Source organism: Triturus cristatus, chromosome 7 (assembly GCF_964204655.1).
Source record: "Triturus cristatus chromosome 7, aTriCri1.1, whole genome shotgun sequence".
Lineage (NCBI taxonomy): Eukaryota > Metazoa > Chordata > Amphibia > Caudata > Salamandridae > Triturus > Triturus cristatus.
The window spans coordinates 132,936,441-132,948,826 of NC_140590.1; the positions used below are offsets into that span (position 1 = coordinate 132,936,441).

General features: G+C 46.7%; 1 protein-coding gene across 2 annotated transcripts in view; it reads left to right on the plus strand.

The window, feature by feature from the left end:
• Positions 1–616: 616 nt before the first annotated feature.
• LOC146809024 (lens fiber membrane intrinsic protein-like) overlaps positions 617–12,386 on the plus strand; it is a 239,751-nt gene continuing 227,981 nt past the window's right edge. The window contains exon 1 of one of the 2 annotated variants that reach the window (XM_085615817.1): positions 617–795. In XM_085615817.1, coding sequence (XP_085471943.1) covers positions 624–795 — 172 coding nt within the window. In that variant the 5' untranslated portion in view covers positions 617–623. Of the gene's footprint in view, positions 796–6,793; positions 7,068–12,386 lie in introns of those variants that run through there. The other variant, XM_085615821.1, reaches the window with a different exon arrangement.

A 12,386-nucleotide genomic window follows, 5' to 3' on the forward strand; every position in this document is an offset into this window, starting at 1 on the left:
AACCTAGATGTCCTCAGCCAATGGCATTCGAGAAGGGCGTAGGTCCAGAGAGATCCGAGGGTGAGGGGAGGGGGCGGGGTCCGAATTTCCATCCTTTGCCCATGCCATTGCCGCGTGGGCATTTCGGCCGCAGCTGTGTTCGAAGATGTTGTTTTTTTTCTCTATGTGACGTACGTTGTGAGGGTAACAGTGCTGCCCTCGTGGCCTGAGTGCATTACCTACTTACCCAATATCCTGTGTCCGTTTCGTGAATACTGACTTTTTCGCCGACAACACAGGCCGTGGTTGATTTTACGTAAACAGCGCTGAACTGGGCATGTTCTGCGCTGCACATGCGAAACAATTGTGAAGGGACTACCTAGAAACATTGAACCTTCGAGGAATTTGATAAACTAAAAATATTTATTTTAAGCTAGATGTCCTACCGTGTTTTGTAGCAATTAGTGTGTCTCTTTATTTTGTCCACCCCCCCCCCCCCCAAACTGTAATCTTCAGAGTAAAACTAGTAAGCGGATGCTTGCATTAATCTAAACAAAGATGCTAAGATGAAGAGCACAGGAAGCCAGGATGACGTTGCCCGAGGGGTTCACGTGGGAGCAGCGCCGCTTTTTCACTTATAATAAATGCGCGGATCAGCTGATTTCCAGGAGTTCGCAGACACTTTCAGTTTCGTTCCTGTATTGTGCAGAACTCACAGGGGGCTGGGGGATGGCAATAGGGGGACAACACCCAGCAGGCAGACAGACGCAACTCACACAAACCTCTTCACAACAGCCCCGACGGCACAGACTGCAGGTATGTCCGCAGCAGAACCACCCCGCGAACAGTTAATATCAAAAGTGCTGCTGTGTAGAAAATGAACTTCCACGGTTTCCTTTTCTAAACAGTTGCATCTTAGAGTTCTGTTCGGCTCCGTTTTCAAGGCGTCGGTTGAATTGTTCTCTTTTTTTGTTTCTTGACACCAGTGAAACGGGACGTGTCCATCCATCTCGCAGGCAGCATCCCCGTAGCCTGTTGTCATTCTTAGCGCTTGTTTAGAGTTCGCTGCAGTATAGGGGAGGGGGAGGGGAGCTGTGCATGTGTTTCTGAATATGACTGCACTATTTTGTTACTGTATTGTTAACTTTTACTATACATAGTCTTGTGTACCCGCACATACGTGTGTCACTGCACATGCTTGTGTTACTGTATACACACTGATGCTACTCATTTATTTTAGCGAGTGTTGTTCTGCACATACCCCAGCGTTTGTGTACACCCACACACTCGCTCGGGTGGTGGTAGACACATTTGTTTCGATACACCATTATTTCCGCACACACTTGTGCTACAGTGCTTACAGTAATTTTGAACAGATGTGCGATTGATTCTGTACACAGATTCCCACTCCTGTACACAAACACACCAGTTTAACATCTTTTATTCCAGACATGCTATTGCATAGACGCCTATTTATTTATGCACAGACCCACGCACACACGCAAATATCCATGTTTGTGTATTCCTGTGCACTTTATTGTTTTTCTGTAAGCATGCTTGGATTGTCGTTTACATGTTAGACCTGGCCCTTTTTACAGGGTTATCCCAAAACATTTTGCCTTCCTCCTGTATTTCTTTCTGCCCTGTTTTTGTTGGATTTATAACTCTAGGCACTTTACCAGTGCTGATCAGTGCTAAAGTGCATGTGCTCTCGCCTTTAAACATGGGATGATTAGTTTACACTTGTTTGTGGCATATTTAATTTACCTGTAAGTTCCTTGTACAGTGGTATTCTATATACCCAGGGCCTGTAAATTAAATGCTACTAGTGGGTCGGCAGCGCTGCTTGCACCCTCCACCGAAGTAGCCTTTTAACCCCTTCAGTGCCCGCCCCTTTCCCCGCCCAGTGCCGCGCTTTGCATTAGCGGGCGGAGTTCATGACGAGCTGGACTCGTCATGGGCACAGCGCCACCGCAGCCCATGACGAGTCCAGCTCGTCATGGGCACTGAAGGGGTTAAACCTGTCTCAGGCCTCTGCCACTGCAGGGCATGCATGTGCAGTTTACTGCCACACTGACTTGGCATTTAAAGAGCTTGCCAAGTCTGGAACTCCCCTTTTACTACATATAGGTCACCCCTAAGGTAGGCCCTCGGTAGCCCTATAGGGAGGGTGCTGTGTAAATAAAAGTTAGGACATATGCCTATTTGGTTTCGCACTGTTGTGAGGCTGCACCTCCCATAGGTTTGCATTGGGAATTACCTGATATGTGTTTCAGTGTGAATTTCCGATATCATAGGGGCAGCAATATCTTGTTTGGTATGGTGGGGATACATCCTGCTCATTGGTGAAAGCGAATTTTTTATAACTATTTTAGAAATGCCACATCTATAAAGTGGGCATTTCAGTGTGCTTAGACTCTGTGCTTTGCAGCCTGATTCCAATCAATGGCTTGTTTCGACTGACGGGGGCCTTTTTTTTGCATTCACTCTTGACGGTCACAGAGGGAGCTGAGGTGTGCCCCGCATATCCTGATGAATCTTCCTGGGCTAGGGTGGTGGGAGGAGTTGTCATCTGCCCCTGAATAGGGCCGTGCCTGCCTTTCACAATGCTGTCTCCCTCTCCCTCTAGTGTGTCAGGAGCCAGGCCATGAATAGGGGTGTTTTGCACTTATGAAGTTGTTTGAAGTTACCTCCAGAACAAAGACTTTGTGAGCATTAGTGCAGGGGCTGTGACCCCATGTTTTTAGACACTGCGTGGGACTTGTGACCAGATGCTGCTGACTCTACATACTGCACCAGAGGATTTATGTGCTGCCAGGAAAAACTGCCATTGGACTGGCTTGGTTTGTTGTGCTGACCTGCTAGAGACACTGACACTTTGCTGAAAGAACCAGTGTGCTGGCTTGCTGACCGCCTCTCTGCTCTCATGCCCCCCAGTTGTTCTCCAGGGGCTGGTTGTCTTCTTCCCTCCCTACCCCTGTTCATTTGGAGGCCTGGGGATTTCCCCCCTGTTGGTCCCAACGTCTGCTAAGAAAGAAGTGTGTGGGGAGCACTTCTGGTTTCTTCTGCTTCATCTGGTGCCAAAACAGTATCGTGTGGTGGGCACTTCTTTGAAGTGGGTAGAATTGGGCCTTCTGCCCGATCCGCCAGCTGGCGTGTATTGCAACTGGGAGCTGTGACTGTCTGCTCGCTGCTGTGTAAACAGTGCGTAGGGAGCGCTGTTCGTCGCCCCATGTGCTGGCGCATCTGGAAGCTTACTTACCACTCGTACGTCACTTTTCCCATGTTAAAAATGACGCAAAAGTGGCGCACGGGGCTTGTAAATAAGCCCCCTGGTTGTTATATATGGGGCAGTTGGAAAGGCGCGGTTAGTAATGTATCCGCAAGGCTGCGCATTGCTTGAAGCCAAGTATGGGTGTGGCATCCCAGCCCACTCCCCAGTGGACATTGTGTTAACATGTTTCAGCCTTGCAGATCTCTCACGCATGGTTTCAAAAACACCAGTTTGAGTACTACTGAGATACCAGAGGCGATGGTGCACGCCACTACACAGTCGAGAAAGCACATGGAGCAGAACAGAACGGCTTTCACATAGTGACGTCAGCATACGATATATGTTAATGCTTTGCTTTATTGTTCTTGAGTCTGGAATTCGTATCTCTGGTTCCCTTGGGTGAATATTTGTCTTTTTGGTGCCATTTTCTTAAAAAACATTGTACTACTTTTTTTTCTAATTAATTTTGGTATTTTTTATTGTTTTGCTTTTTCAATTTCACTACTGTTTTACTACTGCATACATACTTTACACATTGCCTCTAAATTAAACCTGTCTGCTCTGTACCATAGCTACCAGGGGTTTGACCTTAGGGTAATTTAGTAACTTTGAAGGTCCACCCTGACAAGCATTATTAGTTTTGCCTCAGGTGGGTACCCCCCGCCCCCAACTAATACTCCAATATCCTCCACTCCTCATTTGCTTGTTATGAAGTCCAGGATGTAGAATCCTTGCCAGAATGTGTCTGCAAAGTGCACTCAGGGTCAGCTCCGGTGGCCTAATGCAAAATAATGCCCGCCCCCCTGCAGAATGTGAAGAGGGGTCCCTTAGTCTCCCGCATCTCACTGATACTATTTGGCCTTTAGATGAATTGGGCCCCCCTAAAGGGTCGAAGTGGCTCCTGAAAGTTTGTCCCCAAACCCCCCCCGCACCACACGGGCTTCAGGGGCTTGTTTTACATCCCTGGACAGCTCACGTGTCCAGTTTTGACACATCATGTAGATCTGACTGCACACAACTGCATTTTTTGATTCATAACTAGTCTTGATCAAGGGATGCCTCTGCCGTTCAGCAGAAGGGCACCGCTATTGAAACCAAACCTTTCATTTGTGAGCCCGAACCAACCTTTTTTGACCACGCTTGATTCTTCTGGCTTTCAACCTATCAACTGTTCCCCTGCAGGTAAGTCAGTGTAACCCTGTCCTGAAGGAGCTATCCTATCCAACTTCCGTGACCTGCACTGGAACACAGTCTTTGGGCGCAATTTATCAATCTCTTTAGCCTTGGTGGCTGTTGAGAACCAAAACAAGCGTTGAGACCCATTGGCATTCTAGAGGGTGTAATACCTTAGGCGTCCCTGGTGTTGCCTATTAGCTGGAATTTGATGCCCATAGTCTAACCTATATGTGGTAATAAATGTAATTGTATGTTTCGTTGCTGCAAAAGAACTGAATTATGTGATCCAGCTGGGCGTGTTCTTAAACTTTACATTCTGCTGTTGCAGTCTTTGCGGTCTCTAGTGCTGTCGATGTCTTTCTTTCGTTTCTTAGCACCCAAGATGATACGCCTCATTGCTAAAAACGTATAAGGTCCCAAAGGCAAAACCGGTTGTATTGCAAATGCCTTTAGACTACCTTTGCCATGGAAACCAATTGCCATGTTTTGAAAGCCCGCACCTACGACTAGCAGTAAAGCTCTGTATTGCTGCTCACACTTGCAAGTGTGTGTTTTGTTTCTGTGTAAACGTTGCCTGAATTGCTCTGAATCGCCGGCTCCAACACTTCACGAAGAGACTGGAACCGAGTTGGCAACCTCCCAAACTATTTGATGTATATTTCAAGCTACATTTGCTATAACTTTTGTAGCTCTGGCGCTTAGACCAAAATAAACTGTCTTAAACTAAGTAGCCACCGGTCCCCTGTAAAGCCACAAGGAAATCGACATTTAGTGTTTGTAAACTCGCTCTCTCTGTTCACTGTACACGGCGTTACTTTTGAGAAGGGAATGTAAAGTGAGAGAGGCCGTGTTGGAAGGTTGCCTTTGTCACTTTTTATAACAACATACTATTACTTATGTTTCTGAGGACAAAAGCTTACAGTGTGCATCATTACGATAATATGTCTTTTTAGAATACATTGTGGCCCTTCTGCAACTTTTATGCTACCCTCGCACACTACCTCTTACTGCATTGCTGTGGTGCCATTGCGTAACAAGCAGGCTTCGTGGCACTTGGCGTGCATATCTGTGCCTTTCCTTGCTACACACATGAATGTTATCCATATTTCGTGTCTCATGTCTGGTTGTGTTTACCAGCGTCCAACAGGGTGTGGTTCTTTTCTAGATCAATATGCTATTTTTAGCTTAATCTGCAGTTCCAGTGGCAGTGCAAGTTAGAAGTTGGCTATTCAATGCCTAAAGCAAAAAACACAGCCAAGGCACATTAAAAAGCCTACTGCGTTCTGGATAATATGCTGCATTTCTAAACACTTATAAGGTGTAAAAGGCGAGACCTGTTGGCTATGCCAATGCTTATTTTCTGTTGATTTCCTGATACTAAAACAAACATTGTATGCAGCAAGCTCAAATCCAAGAAGTCTTCCATACATTGCAAAACACTTGTACAGAGTTTCTATACAAGTTCAAAACTGCCCCGATTTGAAAACATGGGCTGTTTTTTAGGTATTTAATTCACTAACGGGGTCCATTCTTATTTAGGTTCACGGGCCTATTCTCTGTGTCAGTCCGACCCTGGTGCACACACCTGTGTTTCACCATGCATAGTAGTGTTTCTGTAAGCATGTGCTTTGGAACATTGAATTTGCGTTTCTTTTTATTTTTGCGTACACTTTCACGTATTTTATACTGAGCATTTTATTCCTAAGCATGGATTCGTGCCTGTAGCAAGATATTTACCAATGTATAGAGTAGTGAGTATACAATGATGTGATTGGTCAACTGTGCATCCTGTCATGGTTGATGCTAACTCCAACCCAATGTTAGACAAATTTGAACATTGACAGTTCTAAGTCAAATTTTACAGTTGAAATATAAGCAACGTTTTATTTCTTTCTAGTTAGGCGATTTGGTTCAGATTGGGGCATTTCTCCAACTAAGTGACGCGGGCCTGCGGGCCTGTTTACGGATTACAATCTGTGGTCCTCTTGAATATAATCGTATTGTTAATTATAGGGACCCCAGAGGTTTATGGTTAAATTATTACCAGAGCCTCGCGCGCTCAGAGAGAAGCATGTCACTCGTGCAAGGATGTGTCACCAATACACGTCTGGGGCTTCCCTCGGGGCGTAAACAAACTCTCTCTGAGTTCATCTCCAGTGGCCTCGTGGCTTAGGTTTCAACTGACAAGAAATGGCTGTAAGTGTGAAACTAAAACTAAACTGCCACGAGTCAGACAAGTGCTTAGCAAAGAATAAAACAAACAAGAGGTGCAGGCGAAAAGCAAACAGATCCCGAGGCAGAGCGAGAACCGCACACAGAGCGCCTTCCAGGAGGCGCAGAAGCTTTTCCAAAGGGTTAACAACGGGAAGCTTTCGGGCTTGTTGACCTAGTGCTGGCGGCGCTTTGATAAGTCATCAGGCAGCATTGAGAAGGCGAGCCAGCAGGGAACCTCCTGCTATTCCAGCAAATCAGGCCACCTCAGCGCCTGGATACCCTCACAGGTGACCAGCAGCGCTCTACAAATCCACCTTACATTACATTACATCACGCATAAGGGTAGAGCGGAACGCACCCAGCAGGCAGGTACCGGTAACTTTGGGTCCTTCTACAAGAATGCCAGTGGAGACAGACAATGCAGGTATGTCCTCGTCTGTGTAAGTTAATGTTTGTATGGATGTGTTTTTGATATTTATAGCTTGTGTTGTTCACCCACAGGCTTTAGATGCTGTGGAATGCGCCTCCATGGTGTTTACACCAGGCGCTATGGTGGATAAGGCCATGTTTTCAGAAACCCCTTACAATGCAATAACTATGCGTCTTCATGAAGGTCTGTTGGGGAAGTATTCCATAGCCTTGCTGCCGCCACTGAGAATGCTCGCCCACCTGTGAGCTTTTTCATAAAGACTGAATCCTTCACAGGGACTGAGGGGACTGAATGCAGAAGACGAATGGGATGGGACAACTGGAAGCGCTATGTACCTGAGGACGGTCTGCTACCAGCAGTCGCCTTATGAACTGGGCATGAAGGTTTATATTTACTGCACTCTGATGCAGAAGCCACTGGCGTGCCACTGGGCTACCTACTTTTAGTTCATTCTAAAAAAGGGTATTCCCTAAAAACTATGTTTGCCTTATACTGTGGGTGAAGAAATGTCAGGGGATGTACAAGTGCTTTTACCCCTGGTGCCACAAACCCCAGGTTTTAAGTGTGTTTGTGACATTTGGAGTTAATACTTTCAATCGTAAAACCCATTGCTATGAGACTGTTTTTTTCCCTAGATGGCTGTCTGTGCATACACATCTTTGAATACTTTTTAGGTCTTGCGAGACTTATTGAGAGGGCTCCAAAAAGTGCTACCAGGCCAGCCTAGTGCTACAGTGCATGTGCGCGGGTGCGCGCGCCGCGCCTTACCGCGATTACTTTCACTTTCGCGGCCACTTTGATGTGTGATCGTGATCGCGATCACTTTCACGGCCGCTTTGCTTAGCCAATAGGTCTCGCTTTTGGGACCTTATAAGTATTTAGTTATGCAACTGTTGCATAACTAAACACTTAAAAGGTCCCAAAGGCGAGACCTATTGGCTATGCCAGTGCTTGTTTCTTCTGATTTCAGCAAGCCCACCATGCACATCCGCGGCAGCATCTTCCAAGGGATTTTTCAAAACACTAAATTATTTCAAAGAGTGCGCCTCGCATGCGTTTGTTTGCTGATGCATTGGCAACCATCTGAATGGCTAAAAAAGATGGACGCCCGCTAATACAGTGGGTAACACTCCCAGTGTGAGGGGACTAAGGGGCAAGGAGCTCTGGAGAATGGCAGTGGTTTTTAATAAAGAGAGTATTCCAGCTTTCATAAAACCATCTCAAGCTGCTGTTGTCTTAGGCATATGCTGCAGTTACAACACTAAAACATGAATCCACCTAATAGCTAATGTGCCTAGGACCAGGAAGCCTGAATGTTGATGTGTTTCACGTATGATCCTAGGAGAGCCATAACATTTTGCACAACGCATGCGCCCCCCTTGGGAGTTTTGGCACTGAATAAGAGATGCTATTTTTACACAACCCAATGGTACTCATAGAAGGATGAAAGTCAGAGAGGAACAGCCAGGATTCAAACAGAAGGCCACAAGGTCAAGCACAGGTTCCTAGCGTGGCTGGATTAGTTCTCTGGCTCACCATACCCAGTACTATATCGTAGTACCGACTCCCCTTGTGTTGTCCCTATTCACTGTGCCCTCTATATTTCATGTGTAATACGTAGTTGTGGCCTGGGACTAAACTATTTATTCTTCTTAAGTAAAAGTACCGTCTAACTGAATTCTGAGTTTCTACCCTACCTTCCCGACTACACCACGGAAAGGCTCAACCTCGCCACCATGAGGTTCAAGTGCGGAGGGGGTCCATGCAGTCCACAGTTTTGGGATCAGCAGTAAAGTCAAGTCACAGGATATCAGGGGTCAAAGGCTCTCATTGGCATAAGTTTCCACAGCGTTGCATCTCAGGAGGGGCGGCCCTCTGGCGACGGTCTATCCATGGTAGGTTCTGTCATTTGACGTGGTTGTTTGAGGACCACAGAGGCTACAACATTCCAACTGAATGAGTTAGTTTCAGCCTTCTTGCACTTCACTCACTCCTCAGTGCCGGGTCTACGCATCTGCTGCGCACGCCCACATTGATGTTTTATAAAAAATATACCTTTATTGTACTCGGTGCAGCCACAGGCCCGCAGCATCTCTTTCACAGTATCCCGCCGAGTGTGTGAGTCATAGTGTCATCACCGGAGTCAGCATCACGGCGTTTAGTGTTGCTACTCGAGTCGAGTGCTGCGACTCACACTTCTTAATCACGTAGCAGCCCTGCTGCCCCTGCCCAGCCAAGTCCAAGAGAGTATTCAATGATAATACATCTAATATTATACATATGTCATCATCATCATGGCGGACGCGGGCCCTTCTTACGTGCAGACGCAGAGTTGTTGACTGTTTGCCACTTTCCAGTGGGTGGGCGGGCCGCGGAAGTTCGGAACACACACTGATTTATTTGGGCGGGCGTTGGGGCCGGGCTGGAGGTTCTGATGGGGTAGGGGCTGTGCGCGTGGCAGCACGCACAGATTATTTTCACTTTTTTTTTTGCATCTTTTATATAGCGCAAACTCGACCCGAAGGTATTGGAGCGCTTTACATGAGCACCGTATTTACATTACATATTCAGGCACGGGAAGATTACGTGATTTGCCCAGAATCACAGGATGTGGACGCGACCTCGATGTTGGAACCCTGGTTTCCTGCACCAAAGTCGGCAGCGCAGCCGACGGAGCCACCAGTTGCCCCGCCCCAGCGTAACCACCGTAGCCGCTCCCCATGAGTCATCGACGACATTAAGTCAGCCCGGTGGCCCCGGCCCGACCAACGACGAAGGGCAGAGCTGGCTGGGCTGTGTGCAGTGCAGGCATCGATCAACTGTCTGGCAGCCAGTAGTACTGTCTACTGGACGGTCTGGCACTGCAGACTGCGGTCTGGTAGCAAGCAGGCAGCACCAGGCTGCCGCCACCTAATCAGTCATAGTACGCACGTACTAATTATTAAAGCAAACAGCAAAGGTACAAGGAGGCAATGCAGCTAGCAGAGTGTGCCCCCCTGCCGACCGGCCCACCACCACGAGTAATGGTTTTAAGTTAAGCCGCAGCAGTAATTCATTGTAAACTAACTAGCTAAGCGAAGCCAGCTAACTAGGGATGCCAATGCTAACTATCTATGCCCGTATGCCGTCACCAACGCTGTATTTTTTTTGGGTAGTGTGATGGGGGTTCCACCGGTCTGGTTGTAACTGTAAGATCACAGGCGTGGACCATGGGGCTGGAGGCAGGCAGCAGGCAGCTCACCTCCGGCGGCTCCAACCGCTCCATAATATATATACGAATAATACGACGATTATTAGGATGATGATGGTAGATTTACGCTCACAACTTAAAGCAGGTCAGTAACATAAACGAAATACCAGTTTCAGTAAAAATATGGTTGCTTTCTATATACAATGCTGTTTGCCTGGTCTGTGGTCTCCCCCTTCGTGAACGCATCATTCCCCATCGACATAGGCTGCACTGGCTCCCGGTTCATAAAAGGGCGGAATTCAAGGCACTTACCCTAGCTCATCGGGCTTTCAAGGGAAAGGGTTCCGCATACTTATCCTCCTGCCTTCGTCCATACAGCAATACCAGACTTCTCCGCTCGAGCTCTAAACATCTCCTTTCCACCCCCAGAGTCAAAAAAGTTCGTTCTGGGGGAAAAACATTCCAAGTCTGTGCTTCCTCCCACTGGAACAAGCTACCCTTGTCCATCCGGACCATCCAGGATGAACTCCCCTTCCGGAGAGCTCTAAAAACCTTTCTCTTCTGTTGATATCAACTGAGTCAGACACAGCATCAGCTCTCACAGAAGCGCCGGGACACCCCGTTGGGGTATCTGTGTGCTATACAAGATTCCCTAAATAAATAAATAAATAAATATATATGATATAAAGAATTGCACATCACAAATAGTGTGACGGTTGAGTGTACCTTTTAGATAAAATAGTTCCCCATGCATTGCAATAAAATCACTAATTCAGAGGCAGAATAATACAGCAAACAGCCAATAGCATTGTGGTGACAGAAAACTACCCCTCTTGGTTGACTTAAGATGCGACTGAGAATGTCTTAAGGCAATGGCTTTAAGACGCGGATGCAAATACACCAATGGTCACAGAGAGCTGACCGTAAGTACACTCTATGGACATTGTAAGCAGTAGGTCCTGCAGACAGCTGCACTGTCATCTCAGAGCTGAACATGATTTGTGTCTGTGATTGTAGGGGGATCTGGGTAATTGGACAGCACACAGCCATAAACACGATTGACTATCATTAGGGCAGATGTTATTTTTGTGGCCTAGGGTGACCAACCGTCTGTAAATTGGACCTCACGTCCGTTGTCCGTGAGGATCCTTTTTACGGACGCCTTTTGTCCGCTATTTTGGGTCTCGCAGGAAACAGAAGTGTCCCCTGTGAGAGGCCTCAGCTCCCTTGATGGGGCGCCTTGCACTCATCTGTGAAGCACAAGAGCAGCCCCACCCCGCCCATTGTCATTCTGTATGCGGCTGATTGCCACATGCAGAATGACAATTGGCCAGTCTGGGCTGTGAAAGCATGTGGGGGCCTCCTCCAGTCTCCCTCTGGGGCAGGGCATTCCCTTAAGGTTAGATGGACGACATTTACATTTAAGGCTCCTCTAAGGTGGTGGTCTGGAGCGTGACATTGAACACTAGTCTAGATAGCCTACAGAAGTACAAGGCTGACTTGAAATTTCATAACTTTAAACCCCATTTTGATTCTCACACAAATCTAGGTGTTGTGAGCTGAGCATTTAGTAAACACCAGTGACACGGGGTACAACATTTTTCGGGTGACATGTTGCACTTCATTCAGTTTTGACGTTTTGACCTCCAAAATGAGGAATTGGGATTAGCTCTTGTTTCAAATGGGTCCCTGGTGCACTGAAGGGGACCACAGCACACAAACTGTAGGATTACCGTGACCCAGACCCTTTTCTTTACCAGGTTTTCTTCCAAAATACTATTGCAGCAGAAGGAAAAGTTACACCAAGCAGGCAAACAAAAAGAATATGTAGAAGAGAGTACCACAATTACAGTGTGCAAAGTAAAAAAGTTTAGAAGAAGATCTTATAGTTCTTTCACAGTCTCATCATTTCATTTAATAATTGGATTATGAACTCTTTAGATGCAATTCTTCCTCTACAAAGCAGTAAAGCAAAACGGGCTACAAAAACTGCTCCTTGGTATTCTCAAGATTTGCGAGAAAGCAAACGATACTGTAAAAAACTAGAGAGGAAATGGCGGCTAGACTTTTCACCCTCCAAGAAAAGAGACTACAGAGCTGCTATAAAAATTTACAAGCAAAAA